Consider the following 22,081-nt stretch of genomic DNA (forward strand, 5'->3'; position numbering starts at 1 on the left):
CCCTCTCTCTCTCTCTCTCTCTCTTATAAAAACCGTCCTTGTTAATCAATAAAATCCTATTCTGAGCACAACCTTTGAATTTGTAAGTACTTTTAATTCATAAGTCTGATAAACCAATTAATGAAACCATTGTCATAGAGACTAATTTTCATAAGTCTGATATAACGACTAGAAGAAGGATTAAATGGGAAGAAATATCGTTCCCTGAAAATTGGAAAATTGAAAGGGCTATGACACCTAAACCTGTTAATTTATTTGATTATTTTTTATTTCATGGGGTATAATAAAATTAGGAGAAATGGTGGGTTAAAGTAGGTTAAGGAAGGGCTTGATAAAACATCAAAAAATAGGAACTAAAGCTTGTAAGTAGGTTAATAAAAATAAATTACTGTTTTAATGAAGGAACTAGGGCTGCATGAACTACGGATAAACATAGTCTTAGTGAAAAATCAGTCCCACTTAAATTTCATTGACGAGTGTGAGTTAAGCCTTAACTCTTCCATCGTATCGTTCTATTCCTTTTCCTTTCGTGCTAGCTTTGTTGAACCTTGCCTTTATATGTAAGTTTACTTATCCCAATCTTGCCTCAGATATCTTCCTAACACTCCGGTACCTATTTACTTACTTTTGACACCGTTATCTTTAGAGTCTATCTTTTTTTTTTTTTAGTTTTATATCTTGTCATGCTCATGTGTTCCTTTTGAAATTTCTTATTTGAATTAATGAGTTTGAATTGGTGTAGAGTCTACCAAACCCGACCCTACCCACCACATCGTGCACAAAATTCGCACCCCGCATAGGCCACATATCTACTCGGTGCAACCAAGATCCCCTCACATGCCAGGCTTTGTCACATTTTCATAACCCAGCACAAGCAGGCCTATAAAAAAAATAAAAAAATGGCCGTATGGATAAGGCTCAGGCCATGTATAAGGAGGCTAAGCCCGACCTGTTTCACCCCCCTAAGGGCACGGCCCGGGCCGCAATTTCACAACCTAGCTCCGCCTGACCCAATGACTACCTCTACTTGTATGCAACTTAGATAAATGGTTGACAACCTCTTCGATTTGTTTAGTATCCCATAGCAAATATGGGACATGTGAGATGTATACTCTATGAACCCTGAGAATAAGGGTTACAACTTACCAACTTAAGAAGTGCCCCTTACCAATATAATACTCCCTCCATCCCGGTGAATTGTTATCTATTTTCATTTTGAGGTGTATCATTCATTTGTTATCTATTTCTATTTTGGGCTAGTATTGAACAAGTAGTTAGTGTATGCAAGTGGACAATTTTTCCTTTATTTTATTAGTTTGTTTCACATGAATTGGTCTTTGTGTAGAAATGAATAGATAACAATGAACTGAGACGGAGGGAGTATGTCCTACAATGGAACCGAAAAGGCTAAGATGGAAAATGATGGTTCTGAAGATGAGAGTGGAAAGCAATAAAAACCATACAAATCTTATTGGTGTCCCTGAAATTGGATGACATTTATGAAAACAAGCCAATATATGCCAATTGCTCTCACTCCCCTTCAAGCTCCACCACACTTGTTCCTTTGAACTTTATCTCTTTGCAATTTTTTCAAATTTCATTTTTGATTTAAAACAAGATATAACATGCAAATGATCAAACATAATCTTAAGCTTTTTGGGTGGTTGTGGTTTTGCTACTCAACTCCACATACTGCCACCTAAATAATTCACCTATATTTACACTGATTATTGGGCATTTCAATATTAACTTTCTTTGTTTTTATTTCCAACAGTTGACAATAAACAAAAACCATTCTTCTTGTCTCTCACTCTCCCAACTTAAACTCTCAGGTATTTGCTTCTACCTTAAATTTGCACCCTTATGTAATTATTCATTTCGATTTCATACGTTTGATTAAAATACTCGTCACATATTTAGCAAAGGTATGAAAATGAAATGAATGGAGTGAGTAATAAATAGTGTTGATTGTTTATTGGGTGAGTTTTCTGATTAAAAGTTTTAATCTTTGATATTGAGATTTGTGTACTGACTAATGGGTATTTCTTTGATTAATTGATGCTGAAATGCTTGATTGCACAGTTTTGGGTTTCTCGGTGTGCTTCATCTATTTGTTTAAGTCTTATGTTATGACTGAATTTGATTATTGGCAATATTAAAGTTAATTAAGTTTTTGAGTATTGGTTTTGTTGCCTAATCATGTTACATTGTTTTCATAATAAAAACAATTGAATATTGACGATTATTGAACACTGAAAATTTAATCACTTTGGAACAAGGCTTTGTTGTTGTTGTTGTTGATAAAAACTGAAAATCTGGAATTGTTTGTGTTGTGTGGAAGCGTGAAACACCTCGTGTTGGGCCTCTCCTGCATCTGTGTCCACAATTCATAATAGTACGATATTGTCCGCTTTGGGCCAAGCCCTCACGGGTTTACTCTTGGGCTCCTTCCCAAAAGGCCTCGTACTATTATATTTAGTAGATACTTATAAAGATGATCTTCCATCTTTATTCTACCGATGTGGGACAAGGGTTTGCACCCTAACAGTTTGTGTTGTTAAGTTTGAATGCTAAATGTGAACCATCTGGTCATCGCAACTACAACATTTCCCTCGTGCCATCAAATGGCATGAATCATCCTTTAGAACCGTCCTTGGGTTATTGCACACCTCAGAATGCGAAAAAATATCATGTGACCCATATCTTAATTTTTTGCACTTTGCTTTAGGACTTGAGGAACTGATGTTATAGTTTATACTTTCATAGACCTTTCATGATGCTCATAAATTTTACTGAATATATCTCCTCACTTTTTAAGTTGATCAAGAGAATCAATTCGTGATTACAGTTTGAGGAACTGTTTGATTTTCGTGTGTTTGGCTAAAAAGGTGATAGAATGATTAGATCCAACCCATTATCTTACTATACGAGTTAGAAATTTCTTGTTTTTTAATTTCAATTTATTCCTTGTTTCGTCATTCTTCCTAAACTAAACAATTAAGAAATTTAACCATTTTGGTTCTCTATGCCTATTGTACTTCTTTGCGTTCCTTTTAACTGATGGGAACGAAATAGCCTCTGCATATTTTGGGCTTCCAAGTTTTAAAGCATTAAAATGATGTCATTGACCACTTTCGCTACGTTTGTTGATTGTTTAGGGAAATGATTTTGCTTGTCTATGTTTTGTGAGTGCATGACTGCATGTTATTGGTTGCCTGTTCTTTTGATAAATATATAACTTCAACTACCATGGCTTGATTTCAGGTTTATGACCTGATCTCGTTATTGTGAGCTATCAGTTCTCTCATTTCGAATTGAGGGACTCCAACCTTTTGAATAAGCTTCTTTATAATGGCACCCAAGGGACTGGATTACGAGGTACTGAATGAAAATGTGAAGAAGTGCCAGTATGCTGTTAGGGGTGAGCTGTATCTCCGAGCTTCTGAGCTCCAAAAGGAAGGGAAGAAGGTAAATGGATTTTTATAGGTAGTGGATTTGTCTAATATGCTGAGGCACACAGCTAAATCCAAAATATCCCTAAGGGTGTGTTTGGATTGAGAGATTTGGAGTGAAAGGAAAGGGAGGGAGAGTAGGGGAGGGGATTTAAAATCTTTTGTTTGGATAGCAAATAAGGGTGGAAGGAAATGGAGGGGGAGAGATTTGAAGGGAGAGATTTTCCATCCTCCAAGGCACATCAAAATCTCTCCACAATAGGAAAGATTTGGAGGGAAATTGTATCCAAACACCCACATCCCATTCCCCCTCCCTTTCCCTTCCCTCCTTCCCCCTCCCCTCCCTTTCCCTCCTGTTTTGCTATCCAAACAAGGGTTTAGGGTTTTCTTTTTTTTCTCTTTTCTTTCTTTCTTGCTATCCAAACAAGGCCTTAGGCTAAGACTTGAAAATCATTGGCAATTTAATCATGCCATAAAAACTATGAACTAATGATAAAATGTGCAATTTTACTCCTATTGAGGCAGCATGTATATGAGATAGGGCTTTAAAATGAAATAATGTATACTTGGGGGCAGTACTCTAGCTTAATTTAGTCTCACATGGACCTGTTTCACATACAATTATAGAGCCGTCTTGCAGAAAATACTGTGTGAACCGGTCTTGTTTGAGAATTTGTGACTCTAGTTTCAATGACCTTTAATCTAAACTTTTCCTGTGGATAGAAATACTTTTATCTTTCATCATTTGTACGCAATGGTTGAACATACTCGCTTCATCCCATTCATTTGTTTACGTTTTTTATTCTCTGTGAGTAGTATCTTAATCAAAGCTAGTCAAATGATTGAGATGAAGGGAGTAGTTTATTGTGTCATGACTCTTCTTTATGTTCTGTAGATTATCTTCACAAATGTGGGAAATCCTCATGCACTGGGGCAGAAACCATTGACCTTCCCACGCCAGGTTACCCATGAATACTCTTAATTTTCCATTCAGTGGTTCCATCCATATACTATTTTGCTACTCAAGTTTGTGAGCTAAATTGAGCAAATATAATGGCAGGTGATTGCTTTATGTCAAGCTCCATTTCTACTTGATGATCCTAATGTGGGACTCATGTTTCCAGCCGATGCTATTGCACGAGCTAAGAGTTATCTTGGAATGACTTCAGGAGGTCTAGGTACATGTTTTCCCTTGCCTCCCTCAAACTGATCTTATTATACAAAATAGCTACAAATGTTTCAAATTGCTGGAAACATTGCTGTTATCAATGTTGGTACCTGTCAGTCAACTATTAACTGTATACATACTTTCATGAGAAAGATTTAGTTACTAATATTCATATGGTTCACTAACATTTTCCCTTTTGGGACATTTAAGTTGATTCACTATATTTCCATGTCGTGTAAGAAATAAGACAAACACAAGCCCATGTGGGTGGTGCACTGATCTCAATTTTTTTCCATTTCAAAAACTTTGGCCCAAAAGCACGTATAGTGAATCAAAGTGAATCGAAGGAGTAGTAAGTTTGATCTTCACTTGGCACAACATTTATCACATGGTTGTTCTTCAGATGCTTCTGTAATAGCTAGAACAGAAGTCTCTGGTTCTCTTATATCATACTCCCTCCGTTATTCTGTTTTCTTCCCACTTTTCTTTTAATTTCCCTTCAATTAATCTGAGAAGTGGAAAGCAAAAAATGGAGGGAATTATTAAATTTGTTAATTTACCAGTCAGGAATTTCATGTAGTAATTGGCTTGTAATGTTTTCTTCTTGATTTCTGTCTTTAACTTCTCTGCTAAATGCTTGTGATAAAAGTCATAAACTGGAAACAAGTCATTTTTTGTCCCTTTGGGCAGAGCCAGGCCATTACCCTAATAAACAAAACCTTTGATATTAACATTTGACGTACTGTTGCATGCAAACATAACCAGATGGGGGATGATAGTTTTCCTGTCTCAATTCCATAGTAGACCTATCAAAACTGGCCACCCATCTTCACCATCACCTGATTGTTTTTGAGTCCTATTTACAGCAAGTTGTTACGTCAGATCGTATCTCTATAGTTAGTGGAAATGGCTAGAGTATAATATCTGAGATTTTATTTGAATAGGTGCCTACAGTGATTCAAGAGGGGTTCCCGGCGTCAGGAAGGAAATTGCAGAGTTTATTGAAAGGAGAGATGGGTATCCAAGGTGATGAGAAACTGAAAAATATCTTCTTCAAGCATTATGTGCTGTCTATATCTCATTGTATTTGAGTGTACGTGCTGATTCCTAATGCTTGTTCTTGATTATTTGATCTAATTGTTTTTTTTTTCCACGTGTACTTGCTTTACAGTGACCCGGAGCTCATTTTCCTGACTGATGGTGCTAGCAAAGGGGTGATGCAAATCTTGAATGCTATTATAGGGAGCCATAATGACGGAGTAAGAAATTTGTTGAAACATAATTATTTTCCCACCTATATCCTCTCTAGTGTTCCTGTCCCACCCCCACTAGCAGATATATATACAAGGACTCGGGTCCCCAAACACCAGAAAACTAACTTTTTCATTGTATAATTCCAATATTTGCGATTTGAAGATTCAGAATCTTTAATTTTATTAAAATAAGACTAATACCTTTACTATTTCCAAGGAGTATCAGGAAAAAAAAAAATTAATGGCCTGCACTCTGCGGCACTGTTATTAATGTTTCCTAGCATTGCTATAGTTGAATGACTGATCCCTCCTCTTCTTTCTTTTGTTTCCCCAGATTTTGGTTCCAGTTCCACAGTACCCACTTTATTCTGCTACAATATCACTACTTGGTGGATCCCTTGTCCCTTATTACCTTGAGGAGACAGCAAATTGGGGCCTAGATATCAAAAATCTCCGTGACTCTATTCGACAAGCAACATTCAAAGGAATAACTGTGAGTATAGATTAATGCTCTATTCAAAGCATGGAAAGATGAGAGGCTCTTACGATCGAATTTAAAATTGTGTTTCATTCTTGAACAAACCTATCGCACATCTATCCATTCTTACTTAGGGGTCGCCTGGAATCCAAGGAACTTTATAGTGCATTTTGGTTGGACTCAGTGAAATTTGCCAACTTATCTTTCTTAAGAATAACCCATCCTTGTTTGAGATTTCTCTTTCTAATACTCCCTCCATCTCATCTATATTATTCCCTTTTGACTTGGGTGGCAAAACGTCTTTCAAATTTGACCATTAAAATTTTGAAATTGTCACATTTGATTTATCGAAACAACTATGTTTATTTTATCACTTTTGAAATGTTGTAGTTTGTACTGTTGTAGCTAGTGTATATTATAAGCAAACATTGGTCAAGGCTAAAATTGTTTGTCTGCTGAAGTCAAATGAGGACATATTAATGATATGGAGGGAGTATCTCTTACTCCATCTTTTAGAAATGAAAGTACTGTGACGTTTCCGGGATTGATTGTCATCTACTCCCGTCTAGAAGTTGCCATTTGGTTTCCACTAGTTATGGATGATCTGAGATACTTTAGTTTTCTTTGGTCAGTAATTGTGTAGCTTTATGGACCAACTTTTTTTCCTTATGTACCTACTCTATTCTGTTTGTTAGGTACGTGCAATGGTCATTATAAACCCTGGAAATCCTACTGGACAATGCCTTAGTGAGGCTAATCTACAAGAAATAGTTCGTTTCTGTATCCAAGAGGGTTTGGTGCTAATGGCAGATGAAGTATATCAGCAAAACATATACCAAGATGAGCGCCCCTTCATAAGTGCCAGAAAGGTTTGTTTTTATTTAGTCTTTAGAAGTTGGCAGTCACTGGAGTTCGCCTGATAATTAAATACACTTTTTTTGATAATTCCTCTAAGGTATTAATGAACATGGGCCCGCCAGCAAGCAAGGATCTTCAACTCGTGTCTTTCCACACAGTTTCGAAGGGTTACTGGGGTGAATGTGGCCAGAGGGGTGGATACTTTGAAATGACCAACATACCCCCACAGGTTTGTTTGCCTCTCTACGATTTATTGGAGTCATGGCATTGTTATTACTCTCTGCATAATTCATTGAGCTACGCGATCATCCGTGAGTAACTATTTAGTAATAGAAAGCATTTATGAATCTATGACTACAAATGTATATGACTGTCGTAGTTGGTAATCTGATTTAGTCTGGTCTTTTTGCAGTCAGTAGATGAAATCTATAAGATTGCTTCAATAGCACTTAGTCCAAATGTGCCGGCACAGATATTTGTAAGCTTTCAAAACTTTGTCGTCTTCAACATTCGCTTGTACTTCACATCTAGGTTTTTAACATCATAAAGTCGCTGTTTTTTTCTTTATGTAGCTTGGGCTGATGGTCAACCCACCAAAGCCAGGGGACATTTCATATTACAAGTATGACCAAGAGAGGTAAGGATATTTGCTGCCGTGATTTTGCTCAGTATTGTGAAACAATGATCTGTACGTCTTTGAGGCTATCCTTTAGTGGCAAAAAAGGATGACCATAATAATGTTGTGAGACTTACGTCGCCCATAGATTAAAGAAAGAACATGTTTACATTTAGAATGTAGCCAAAAGACACTCTTATTTAGTGAAGCAAATTGGCTCAGTAAATGGATGCACTTCTTTCTTTGATTGTGAAATGTCATCCATTGAATACAATTCACGACGCATTCTTAATTATCGGTCGCGCAAAAACAATCTCTCTTGTGCTAAACAACACAATTGTAATGCTTTATACATGGCAGTATGGCACCCTCCCTTACTCCACCATTTGTTGAAGCTGTTCAAAAAACTGGATTAAATGGTTAATGTTGTTTAAGACATGCCATGCATATATACGTGATATCGTAGTTCCATGTGTTTATAGGAGTGAAATTGACTTTTTAAATTTGCAGCAAAGGGATCCTGGAATCGTTGAGGAGGAGAGCTCGTATAATGACTGATGGATTTAACAGTTGTAGGAACGTAGTGTGCAACTTCACTGAAGGTAACACTACATGTTTTTCCCATGATTTCCCTCTTTCTTTTTGCTTATCGTTTGGAGGAGGGTGATAACCCTATCTCGTTTCCTGATCAAGGGAGTCATTTTTAAGATGGTATTTCGAGTGCAGGTGCCATGTACTCATTTCCTCAGATACGCTTGCCACCCAAAGCAATTGAGGCCGCTACTAAGGCTGGCAAACATCCAGATGTTTTCTATTGTCTCAAGCTCTTGGAAGCCACTGGAATTTCTACTGTTCCCGGATCAGGCTTTGGACAGAAAGAAGGGTAAAACTTCTTCATGTGTATAATGATTTGTTTTTTTTTTTTAAAAAAGTTCCCATTTTCCCTTCTTTTAGTTATCTGTGTTCTTTTTCTTTTGGGGTTTTCTCAGTTCACTCAAGGCAACAGAGTCTTCACTATAGGGTTCTGTAAAAGGGTAGAATATTCACCATGAATGAGCCATATTCCTGTAGAAAAACCTACTAAAAAACTTGAGAAGCAGCGAACCTTGGTGGCTTGGGTTGTGTAAAAATCAGCTCTTTGGATGTTTGTTGTTCTCAATAATCCAAATTGGATTACCGGATAGTTTATGTTGTCGAGTTATGGATCCTAATTCCTAAGGGCTAATGCCAAACCTGTACATTTGATAATTATGAGGTGTTTTATCTTTGTATAACAGGGTCTTCCACTTAAGGACCACGATCTTACCGGCAGAGGAAGACATGCCTGCCATCATGGACAGCTTCAAGAAGTTCAATGACGAGTTCATGGAGCAGTATGAAGACCCCCGAGGATACTCGAGGCTTTGAGCCATAAAAGATTGTGCAAGTTAATGTATACTAGTTTGAATGCCCGTGCGTTGCAACGGGGTAATTAACTTATTTATAATGCAAAAAAAAAAAAAAAAAAAATACTTATAAGGGTTTAATGCATACATTCTATGTCTAATGATTTGTTTACATATTATTAAAATATCTCTTTCAAAAAAAATCCAAGATTAATATATACGTGGGTTAACTCTTATTTATAATCATATAATCAACCCACCTTATACTAATCTTTCGATGTGGGACAATTCTACTATTTATAAGTAATATGTTCACCAAACTTGGATTATTTTTCTGATGTGGGACAATTCTACTATTTATACGTAGTATATCATCAAACTCGCATTGTTTTTTCAATGTGGGACAAATAACAAACTCATAATTACACCATCTTTTTTGCACTTAGTTCGACATTCAACCAGATCCCGAATACCGAATACGGACAATTGCTACTCATTATATCTAATAGTTATATTTAAATTTAATAATATGATCAAGTACTATCGATTAATATTTGTCGTCGTTTTTCTTCATTTTTTTATCATAGTTGAGATACAAAAATTTCCGTCGTCATCTCTTAATTTTGTTAGATTTTTATTATTCTCTACTTTAAGAATTTGCCTATGGTATCCTTGAGATTCCATATTTTTGCCCATGGTACCCCCTAATGTAAAAGTTTGTTAAATAGACGCTAAGTTTGATGGCGTGGCAATAAAATAACAATTAAAAAATAATACCCTCTTTATTGTTTTATTAGTACGGATATCTCTCTTTTAAATGCAAATTTAATTAACTATATCATTATAATATTGAAAATTTCTCATGGTAACCTTAAATTTTGATAGATTCACACAGATTCTAATTTTAAGTTTCTACAAATGGTACCCATGTGTTCACCTTTTCTTTCCCCGAATACCATTTGACAACTTCTATCATAACGTCATTACTCCTATGACTTTTGACTCTTTTTTCTTTTTTTTGTTATCTATTACACAAACACTTCATAATCTAATTCTTAAATCCATATTTTATTTAATAAACTAACATTTAATACCTAAATAACAAAACACAAATAGCATGGCATGCTCAATTACTCCTCTAGTTACTCATAGAAGTAACGGCGTTATGAAAAAAGTAAACACAAGGTATTATATGTACAAACTTAAAATTAGGGGTATGATGTGTAATCTAACAAAATTCGAGGATACCATGAAAAATTTCCGTTATAATATTAACCATTTTATCGATCTTTCTCACACCTAAAACAATGTTACAACTTTAAAAATTTAACATTTAAATCAAGATTATGTTTAAAGTCTCTTATATAATAAGTATACTTTGAGAGATTCAATATATTTGGGGTGATACCTAAGTTCCAAGGATAAATCATATTTATAATCGTGGGATCACCCCACAGGCCCACCTTATGATAATCTTATGACATGGGACAATTGAACTATTTATACGTAATGTATATTTATCACATCTACATTATTTTTAAATGTGAGACGAATAACATATTTAAAAGTACACCATATTTTTTGAACCTAATTCGACATCCAACCCGATTTAATAATAAGCAAATACTATATTATCTATTAATATTCATACGTTTGTTTTTTATTTATTTTTTCATAATTAAAATATGTTATAATATTGACCATTTTATCGATCTTTCTCACACCCAAAAAAATGTTACAACTTTAAAAATTTAACATTTAATTCAAGATTATGTTTAAAGTCTCTTATATACTAAGTATACTTTGAGAGATTCAATATATTTGGGGTGATACCTAAGTTCCAAGGATAAATCCTATTTATAATTATGGGATCACCCCACCTTATGATAATCTTATGATGTGGGATCAACTATTTATACGTAGTGTATATTTATCACATCTACATTATTTTTCAATGTGGGACATATAAAATCCATAGGTAAATACTATATTATCTATTAATATTCATATGTTTATTTTTATTTTTTTATCATAATTAAAATATTTGCAAATGATATGAACCTATACTCTAATGATAGATTTTTTTTAACACAATTCTAATTATATTATTTAAACGTAGTATATTTACCACACCTACATTATTTTTCAATGTGGGACATATAAAATCCATAGGTAGAAAATATAATGATATAAACTTTTAAGAGCTCTCCAAGACAATACTTAAGAGACTCAAAAGGTTTTGGGTTGATGCCTAAGTTCCAAGTATGCCTCCTATTTATAATTATAGAATCACCCACCTTATACTAATCTTTCGATGTGGGACAATTCTACTATTTTTTATGTAGTATGTTCACCACACCTACTTATTTTCCAATGTGGGACAAAACATACTAAAAAGTACACAATTTTATATATTAAGAACTATACCTTCTTTAATATGTCCAAATAATATGAAATTTATACTCTAATGATAGCATTTTTTACCACAAAGCTAACTATATTATTTTCATAATTTTTTTAACGATATTTTTTTGACAAATGAAATGTAAAAGTTTGATATAAAAATTGGAAATATCACTTGAATATAATTTAGGAAATATACATATTATAATAATTAAAAGATTCTCCACTTTATTTTTTACATCAAAAATTATACTTTCCTAAATCTATTTTTGATGATGTGGACGTTCTCAGATCGCTCGAAAAAACTCTCTTTTATATATATATATAGATTTTACCGTACAAATGATGCCTATACAATTCTAAGGTTACTTGAATGTAAACGTTGCAAACCATGATTCTGTCAAATTTCCAAGCGATTTCACATCAAATTAGTCATTTTATTTTATTTTTCTCGCATAGTATAAAATATTAAAATACCATCCTCATCCCAATTTAGTTCTACCTATTTGAGTTGACGGGATTTATGGAAAGCGTTCTACAACCTACAACTTTTTACTTATTTTTCAGCCTTTATAATAATTTATGTACTGACTATTCTCATGAATATTACAGTAAAGTAACTCTTGGATATAATAAGCTCCTATGTCTCCGTATTTGCAATTTGCTTGCACCTCCATTTGATCGAAATTTCAGTCGTAGGACACTAGGACATTCTTAGTAATTTAGCAATGAATTACCAAATAAAAAAGATACACGATCAACAATCTCTGGTATTTGACACGAGCACCGATGCCAAGAGAAAACCGCTTTTGATATCACCCCAATCGTAGACGACATCTCTATTAGAGATAGTAGTATGAGAAACTTTATCAATAGTGTTTAAAATCCATGCCACCACCATGACATTAATAGTCGTCCAAGCATTATAATCGTCAGACGTGGCATCGGTTTGACATTTTTGTTGGTTATAAAACCGATTTACGCAAAGAAAGTTGCATTGCGCGAGACGATTCGTTATAATTACTACCATTGAGTAAATGAGTACTACCGCGGTGATATTATTACCTAGGTTGTCATTATAAAGTAAAGTGTAGAGATTAAGTCTTGCTTCTTGTCGTTTTTTGAGGAATCAGAATTTCCGGTCATGACGACTACTAATGAAATTGAGAAAGATGAAAAAAATACCTTAGGTTGATACCATGTAAAGAAACAGATTTGGGGAAAGAATACGGTTGTGTTGAGAATATAATCGTTACATATATACATGTTGAGTCCTGCGAAAATAAGGAGACAAATACATGTATTCTAATATTGTATTCCCTATGCCCCGGTCATTTGTTTTCCTTTTCCATTCTATAAATTAAACTGGCTCGCATAAGAGACCGAAAGACGAGGGATATTGGGAGAGTTAGGTGTGTGAAAGATATGGGCGACAAGGTTCTGGTTCAGGAGCAAGGTTTTGGGGATGTAGAAGTAACACCAAGCATGGTTAATCGGGAATTTGTGCGTAGAATACAAAAGAGTGAAGTTAGAAAGGCGTTAAGGAAAATGGGGTCAAAGAAAGTAGAGGGACCGGATGGTATACCCATAGAAGTTTGGAGGTGCTTCGGGTAGAAAGGAATCGAATGGGTAACCATGCTCTTCAACAAGATGTCATCAACTTGGAGGAGAAGCACTCTTGTCCCTTTGTACAAGAACAAAGGTGATGTTCAAGGGTGTTCCAATTATCGGTGAATTAAACTTATGAGTCATACGATGAAGTTATGGGAGCGGATAATCGAGCAAAGGCTTAGGAGATGTGTAGACATCTCGGATAACCAATTTTGATTTATGCCCGGGAGATCGACTATGGATGCGATTTTTATCATGAGACAGTTGATGGAACACCATCGGGACAAGAAGAAGGACTTGCATATGGTTTTTATTGACTTGGAAAAGGCATATGATAGGGTACCAAGAGAAGTGCTTTGGTGGACTTTGGCGAGAAAGGGTGAGTCTCAAAAATATATTGACTTCATAAAGGACATGTATGAGGGGGCTAGTGCAAGTGTTCGCACTAATGTTGGGAGAACGGAAGAATTTTCCATTACCACCGGGGTGTATCAAGGTTCCGCACTTAGTCCTTTTCTCTTTGCTATAGTTATGGATGAGTTGACAAGGGATATTCAGGACGACATCCCTTGGTGTATGATGTTTGTCGATGATATTGTGTTGATTGATGAGACGAAAGAGGGAGTGTAGAGAAAGTTGGAATTATGGAGGCATACTTTAGAGACTCGTGGGTTTAGGCTGAGTAGGAGTAAGACCGAGTATTTGAGGTGTCAGTTCACTAAAGTAGCGGGGCCGAGATCGACAGAGGCAGGGAGTATTATTTTCGATGGGGATGTTGTTGAGGGGTCAGATTTCTTTAGATATCTAGGATCTACTATTCAAAAAGATGGGGAGTTAGACGGAGTTGTGGCTCACAGAATTAAACCGGGATGGTTGAAATGGAAGAGTGCTTCAGGGTTTTTATGCGATAAAGATATGCCCCAAAGTTTAAAGGGAAAATTTTATCGGACGACAATTAGGCCTGCCTTACTTTACGGTTCCGAGTGTTGGGCTGTGAAACATTGTCACATTCAAAAGATGAGTGTGGCGGAGATGCATATGTTAAGGTGGATGTGCAGACATACTAGGAAAAATCGATTAAGGAATGAGGTGATTAGGGAAAAGGTAAAAGTGGCGCCAATAGAGGGACAAGATGATGGGAAATCGACTAAGATGGTTTGGCCATGTGAGAAGGAGACCTATGGACGCACCAGTTAGGAGGCTGGAGACTTGGAGAACAGAAAAGGTCCCTAAAGGTAGACCGAGAAAGACATGGTTGAGAGTGATAGAGCACAATATGAGATTTCTGGGGCTTGAGGAGAGTATGGTGACGGAGAGGGCACAATGGAGGGAAAGAATACAGGTGGATTTTTAGTATTTGATGTTTTTTGACATATTTAGTATTTTTATTTAATTTTTAAAAAAAGTTATTTGTTCTTCCCTCCATTATTAACACTTTTTTTACCAACCACTTTCTTATATATTTTACTTGGTTTACTTTTAAGGCATTTCGAATCCTTAATTTTATTTCGGTTTTCAAAATCGTTTTAATTTTTTCTCTCGATTTAAATTTTAAGTTTTTATAAAAGAAATTCGGAATTCGATTTTAAAACTGTAAGTTTACCTTGACTTTGAATTACATTTTCGCTCTCCCTTTTGTTTTTCATTTTTCCCTTTTCTATTCGCATTTTGAGATGTGGGTTCACCCAGGGACGGTTCTAAAGAATGATTCGTGTCAGCCGACCCCAAAACATTTTGGGATTAAGGCTCTGATGTTGTTGTTGTTGTAGTCATTTATTCTCTTTTCTATATAAAGAATGAACTTGATGATCAATTTAATCATTCACACTAAATTTGTTCCACTTATAATTTAATAATTGGCCCATTCCTCTTTTCCTGGTCTTTGTGTCAAAATCAAAGGATAACAATTGACCGGGACGGAGGGAGTATATACCAAAAGCGAGTGTGAAAGCGATCTCAAGTGACCTAAGTTAATGATTTAGTTTTGAAATGGGTACATAGTTACAAAGTTTTCATTTATTGGGTGGATACATGAAGAGAAACCGAAGCTTTAGCATTTATGACTTGTTGAGGTCTGACGACTTAAAGACTTAGCTTATGCATGTTGTATACGTGTTCGATCAACATATACTTAAGCTGAACCAAGCAAGCTTAAATCTCCTCCAATCCAACTTACAGACTATAAACTGGGCTTGAAAATCCCCCTATTTAACCTGAACAATAATATTATTACACTCTACATACATAATAATGCAAATATTAAGGAAGTTGAGTTTGAGAGGGAATATTGTAAAGAGATATGTGTCCGAGACTAAGAAAATATGGTACTTGTCTGGACCGGCCTTCTTCACCCTCCTATGCCAGTACTCACTCGGCGCCATCACTCAAACCTTCCTCGGTCGCCTTGGCACTCTCCAGCTCGCCGCCTTCGCCATCGAAAACAACCTCATTGCCAACTTCTCCTTCGGTGTCTTGGTAACTTCTCTACTCGGAACTCTTTTCATATTATATACATACCGTATGTTACATCATTTGTTTACTTTTGTATTCATTAATCATTATATATATATATATATATATATATATATATATATATATATATATATATATATATATATATATATATGTTAATAATGATGAAATTGTTGCATGCATGCATGGATGTGAATTGTTATCAGCTAGGCATGGGAAGTGCCTTAGAGACACTATGTGGACAAGCATTTGGTGCAGGCCAAGAACACATACTAGGAATCTACATGCAAAGGTCATGGGTAATCCTCAATGCAACTTCCATCATCTTACTTTTCCTTTATATATTTGCTACTCCATTTCTCAAGCTCATTCACCAATCTCCTGAGATCGCCGAGCCAGCCGGGAAATTAGCCCTTCTCATGATTCCTCAATTGTTTGCCTATGCCATGAACTTTCCTTTAGCAAAGTTCTTGCAGGCTCAGAGCAAGGTTATGGTCATGGCCGCCATATCGGCTGTCGCCGTAATTTTTCACATATTTTTTAGCTGGTTGGTGATATTAAGGTTCAAGTGGGGTGTGGTGGGGGCCGCAGTGGTGCTTAACTGCTCATGGTGGATCATTGTGGTGGGTCAGTTTGTTTATGTGTTGAGTGGCAGGTGTGGTGGCTCTTGGACTGGCTTCTCTTCTAAGGCCTTTACTAATCTTTGGGGTTATGTTAAGTTGTCCCTCGCCTCAGCTCTCATGCTTTGGTAAGTTTGTTGTAAGTTTTAATTTATTCACTAGCTTACCGGGGTTGAATGAAGGGATGGAGTAATCTTTTAAAAAGAAAAATTCAGTCCATGACAGAATAGAAAAATGAGTTGACGCTACCTAATGATAGCAAGTTTAATATAATAGGCTAATGTTATTAACTGACTCAGATCATTATCAAATTATATGGGATTGCAGTTTAGAGGTGTGGTATTATGCAGCAGTAATTATGATAGCAGGATATCTGAAGAATACAAAGATATCTGTGGATGCCTTGTCAATAAGGTAAAAAATATTTGACACTTAAAAAGACAATTGAGTGAAAATTGGATCACTTGCTTCCATTTCATGTCGTACACTGATGCCGAAATTCTTGACCATACAGTCAAGTGTATGTATAACTACTCTACTTACTCATAAACTTAACTACTGTGCAGCCTGAGCTTAGTAGGTTGGACAACAATGTTGACTCTTGGATTTTACACCAGTGTAAGGTTCGTCCATCAGACTGCTCCTTCCAGTCATTTCTAACTAGCTTTGATTCCAACGCATAATCTAATGCACAATACAGTGTTAGAGTGTCGAATGAGCTTGGAGCCGGACAGCCACAAGCTGCAAAATTTGCAGTTAAGGTAGCAGTTTTGACATCCTTTTCTGTGGGGTTTCTTGTCTCGTTCTTCCTCCTAATGCTACAAAGGCAGTACCCGTTGGTGTTCACCAACAGCAAAGAGGTGCAGGAGTTTGTCCGTAAGCTCACCCTCCCACTCGTCTTATCCATCATCATTAACAGCATTCAGCCTGTTCTTTCAGGTAAATCTATTAACTCTACCTAGTAAAACTGACACGAAACAAATACTATGACCCGAGACCTAAATTTAAACCTCAACTTAATAACCTGAATATAACCAGAACCTAATAGACACAGCTTCTATTTGATTCAACTAACCTTGGTTGGACCCAATATTGACCTATGTTAGGGTGCAAACCCTTGTCCCACATCGGTAGAATAAAGGTGGAAGATCATCTTTATAAGTATCTACTAAATATAATAGTACGAGGCCTTTTGGGAAGGAGCCCAAGAGTAAACCCGTGAGGGCTTGGCCCAAAGCGGACAATATCGTACTATTATGGTCAGTGGACACAGATGCAGCAGAGGCCTAACACAAGGTATTCACGCTTCCGCACAACAAGTGGTATCAGAGCCCCAAGGTGACACGGAGATTCATCAGGACCAAGACTTGAAGGTGGACGTACACTATAAGACGTGGAACTCATAGCTCGAGGGAGAGCTAATATGTTCGCGAGAAGCGACATGGTCTCACGGCGTTGAGATGGCAGGCCGTCCAAGAGAAGATCGTCAGCGACCCGGCGAGGTGGGCTGAGGCTTAATGGAGGCAATAAAAGCGGTCCATGGTAAGTCCAATGGCGGTTCCGGGGCGACGCACTGAGGGCACTGGATACGAACCCAGTCCAGGGTATATTGGATGCAGAGGAGTTTGGTACGCAAGTGTAGCACAAGCCCCGTGAGACACATGGTGTGTCATTTAAGGGGAGATTATCAAGACTTGGTGATGCGGGTGTCTAGAAGTTGGGGTTGCAAAGTGTGGGGAGTAATCCATGGAGGTCAAGGTCCGAGTCAAGATGATGGTCCTTGGTTTGAGGGGAGGATTGTTAGGGTGCAAACCCTTGTCCCACATCGGTAGAATAAAGATGGAAGATCATCTTTATAAGTGTCCAGAAAATATAATAGTAAGAGGCCTTTTGGGAAGGAGCCCAAGAGTAAATCCGTGAGGGCTTGGCCCAAAGCGGACAATATCGTACTATTATGGTCAGTGGACACAGATGCAGCAGAGGCCCAACACAAGGTATTCACGCTTCCGCACAACAACCTATCAAAAATTACCTGAATTCACTTAAAAGTCAAAACGGTTATATTTGAAATCAGAACTAATTCGATTCACTCCATCCACCACCATTGACTTTAAAAAGGAACCGATCAAGGTCTACTCAGACCTCAACTTTAGTAGATGAATTGTATTTATATCAACCTTCTCCGCTGCTGAGCCTAACATGTGCCATGGTACTATTAACAGTATATTGCATTTGACAGGTGTAGCAATAGGTGCAGGATGGCAAGCTTTGGTGGCTTATGTTAACATTGGGTGTTATTATTTGGTCGGTGTACCTTTGGGGATCATTCTAGGTTTCAAGCTGCATAAGGGCGTCAAGGTAGTGTTTGTGCGCTTACACTTTTAACACTCATAAAACTCTCTCATTCTTGTCACTTAACCTCTCTAATGTCCCGAAAACTTGGAACTGAGTGAAGTTTATACTTTATACCCCTGAGTGAAGTTTATACTTTATACCCTTTTTCGCAAGTTTTACGAGTTATACATATATTCTACAACACTGGAAATACTTTTAACAAAATTTGGAGGTCAATATTGCACAGGGGATTTGGTATGGAATGTTAATCGGGAGTACAGTTCAGACTTTCATCATTTTCCTGCTAACCTACAGAACCAACTGGAACAAAGAGGTAACAATTCTCCAATCTATCGACTCATTGATGTTTACGGTAATAACATGAAAACCTAATCATTTGAAAGATATGTGCAGGTGTCAGTAGCTGGAGAAAGGCTAAAACAATACGGAGAGCCTAACGATGGTAATGGTGTCGAGGAAAATGTCACGAGGGAGATGGGACCTCAAAGAGCAATGGACGATAGTTCGTTGGAACTACAAGCTCAATCTACTTGAACGTTAAAGCCTCTAGAAGGCCGATTATGTTTCTTCAAGCTTTAAGCAACAGACACGAGATTGATTAGGGCATCGACTACATTACACTGCATCATTGCAGTAAACTGATAAGCAGTGTCTTCTCAATCTCATGACAGGCCCTGCAGACATAAGTAATTACTCCGTACAACATAGAACTTGCACGCTGAAGAAACTATCAGACTTTTGTGATTCCCTCTCTGGGAGCCTCTGCGTTTAGACCAGAGAAACAGATCATCCGGATCTCAGGAAGGTTTGAGTTGGGTCATTCAGGGTAGATTGTCGCATTATGTATTTTTTTGGGTAATCTGTGAATTATATTATGGACTATTTTTACGGTTGCCCAAATATTTTTAATTTGCTATAACATCTACGGTTTTTGCGGGATATGACAACTTTATTTGTCTATCTGTTCTACGATGACCCAAGCAACAACAATTTTGTCTAATTGTCGAGTAAACAATTCTGTCCACCTAGGCTTGGGTAGGCTCAGTATTTAACCTGAAATACGAAGTAAACACGCCATTAGCAATGGTGTGTTTACAGTTAGTAGGGGAAATTGGTATAGGAGTTACAAAAAAGAAATGCCACTGTCAGTGGCGTGTCTATACTGTTGGCAGTGATGGCTTCTTAAAGCCAAAGTCTTTATTTTTTGTTTCGCCTCTTGTCCCACATCGGTGAGTTTTCTCACCTTTCTCTTGTTTATGATGCTACCAAGTTATTGCAGATCTCACTAGTGTGTACCAAGGGGGTTTTGTTGAAAGTGTTGGGCTTGTGTGTGCTCGGGTTTGGGTAGAGCACCCTTGGCCCATTTTTACCTTTTTGGGCTTGTGTGTAATTGGACTGTCCACATGATTAAGGAGATTAATTAGCCCATTTAATCACGTTTGACTACTGCTTTAGTGGAGTGTTTTTTGCTTCATAACTACTCTATTTATTCCTATAAATAGTGAAGTTTTTCTTCACAGAAACACACAACTCTTATTCTCACATCTCTCTCAAAATGTTCTCCTTCTTCTGCTTCTGAAATCTTTCCTGGCTATAGTTACTATCTCGTTCCAAAGTTTTCTTACTCGAGTGGTTGGGTACTTTCTTACTCGAGTGGTTGGGTACGAAAGCTGCAGTGTTAACCTTGGGAAATTACCGGCGTGAGACGATTACCACCGCGGTCGTACCGATACAGTTTTCAAGTAAGTGGCTACCATACCATAACACTGCCTTCTCCTTCTGTTTCGATAAGTATTCTTATTTTGTCCATTGTTACTACATTACTTTACCAACAATTTGAAAACTTTATTTGTGTCGTAGCAATGGCTGTAATTTCGAGCAAAACCATACCTGATTTGTCAAAACCGGAATCTTTATAAGGTCAGAATTATAAGAGGTGCTCTCAAAAATTACTTGTGTTTTTTGAGCAGTTAGAAATTACTTATGTTTTTTAAGCACTAGTGTGAACAAAGGGGCTTTTGTTGTGAGTGTTGGGCTTGTGGGTTTGGATCCAAACACACACGCGCGCGCTGGCCTGGGGCCGGCTCGAGCTCGGGTTTTGGTAGAGCACCCTTGGCTCACTTTTACCTTTTTGGGTTTGTGTGTAGTTGGACTGTCCACATTCAGAGTATGTGTTTGTTTCTGTAACCGTTAGTCAATTGTGGCTGTGATTAAGGAGATTAATTAGCTCCTTTAATCACATTTGACTACTGCTTTAGTGGAGCGTTTTTTTCTTCATAACATCTCTATTTATTCCTATAAATACAGAAGTTTTTCTTCACAGAAACACACAACTCTTATTTTCACATCTCTCTCAAAATGTTCTTCTTTTTCTGCTTCTGAAATCTTTCCTGGGTACAGTTACTTTCTCGTTCCAAAGTTTTCTTACTCGAGTGGTTGGGTACGAAAGCTGCAGTGTTAAACTTGGGAAACTACCGGCGTGAGACGATTACCACCGCGGTCGTGCCGATATAGTTTTCAAGTAAGTGGCTACCATACCATGACACTGCCTTCTCCTTCTGTTTTGATAAGTATTCTTATTTTGTCCATTGTTACTACATTACTTTACCAACAATTTGAAAACTATATTTGTGTCGTAGCAATGGCTGTAATTGCGAGCAAAACCATACCTGATTTGTCGAAACTGGAACCTTTAGAAGGACAGAATTATACGAGGTGCTCTCAAAAAAATCTTATGTTTTTTTAGCAGTTAGAAATTACTTATGTTTTTTGAGCACTAGTGTGGAGAAAAGGGCTTTTGTTGTGAGTGTTGGGCTTGTGAGTTTGGGTCCAAACACACACGCGCGCGCTGGCCTGGGGCCCGGCTCGAGCTCGGGTTTTGGTAGAGCACCCTTGGCCCACTTTACCTTTTTGGGCTTGTGTATAGTTGGACTGTCCACATTCAGAATATGTGTTTGTTTCTGTAACCGTTAGTCAAATGTGGATGTGATTAAGGAGATTAATTAGCTCCTTTAATCACGTTTGACTACTGCTTCAGTGGAGCGTTTCTTGCTTCATAACTGATCTATTTATTCCTATAAATAGAGAAGTTTTTCGTCACAGAAACACACAACTCTTATTCTCCCATCTCTCTCAAAATGTTCTCCTTCTTCTGCTTCTGAAATCTTCCCTGGGTAGAGTTACTATCTTGTTCCAAAGTTTTCTTACAGTAGTGGTTGGGTACGAAAGTTGCAGTGTTAATCTTGGGAAACTACCGACGTGAGACAATTACCACCGCGGTCGTACCGATATAGCTTTCAAGTAAGTGACTACCATACCATGACACTGCCTTCTCCTTCTGTTTCGATACGTATTCTTATTTTGTCCATTGTTACTACATTATTTTACCAACAATTTGAAAACTTTATTTG

General features: G+C 37.1%; 2 protein-coding genes across 3 annotated transcripts; both read left to right on the forward strand.

The window, feature by feature from the left end:
- The first annotated feature begins 1,345 nt into the window (after positions 1 to 1,345).
- LOC141623568 (glutamate--glyoxylate aminotransferase 2) lies at positions 1,346 to 12,041 on the forward strand. Of its 2 annotated transcripts, none has more exons than XM_074439663.1 (15): positions 1,346 to 1,832; positions 3,265 to 3,468; positions 4,348 to 4,413; positions 4,513 to 4,630; positions 5,565 to 5,646; positions 5,792 to 5,879; positions 6,208 to 6,366; positions 7,047 to 7,220; positions 7,307 to 7,438; positions 7,622 to 7,687; positions 7,782 to 7,846; positions 8,336 to 8,427; positions 8,552 to 8,708; positions 9,103 to 9,265; positions 11,942 to 12,041. In XM_074439663.1, the coding sequence occupies exons 2-14, from the start codon at positions 3,352 to 3,354 to the stop codon at positions 9,230 to 9,232; spliced, it is 1,446 nt and encodes a 481-aa protein (XP_074295764.1). In that variant the 5' UTR covers positions 1,346 to 1,832; positions 3,265 to 3,351; the 3' UTR covers positions 9,233 to 9,265; positions 11,942 to 12,041. The 2 variants fall into 2 exon arrangements, with proteins under 2 accessions (XP_074295764.1, XP_074295763.1); XM_074439662.1 differs by having other exon boundaries at positions 9,103 to 9,261.
- Positions 12,042 to 15,409: 3,368 nt separating this feature from the next.
- Positions 15,410 to 19,574, forward strand: LOC141621575 (protein DETOXIFICATION 29-like). Its single transcript, XM_074437980.1, has 8 exons — positions 15,410 to 15,699; positions 15,903 to 16,444; positions 16,644 to 16,730; positions 16,883 to 16,939; positions 17,017 to 17,255; positions 18,556 to 18,674; positions 18,898 to 18,984; positions 19,065 to 19,574. The coding sequence occupies exons 1-8, from the start codon at positions 15,475 to 15,477 to the stop codon at positions 19,203 to 19,205; spliced, it is 1,497 nt and encodes a 498-aa protein (XP_074294081.1). The 5' UTR covers positions 15,410 to 15,474; the 3' UTR covers positions 19,206 to 19,574.
- The last annotated feature ends 2,507 nt before the right edge of the window (positions 19,575 to 22,081 follow it).

Source organism: Silene latifolia, chromosome X, assembly GCF_048544455.1.
Source record: "Silene latifolia isolate original U9 population chromosome X, ASM4854445v1, whole genome shotgun sequence".
Taxonomy (NCBI): domain Eukaryota; kingdom Viridiplantae; phylum Streptophyta; class Magnoliopsida; order Caryophyllales; family Caryophyllaceae; genus Silene; species Silene latifolia.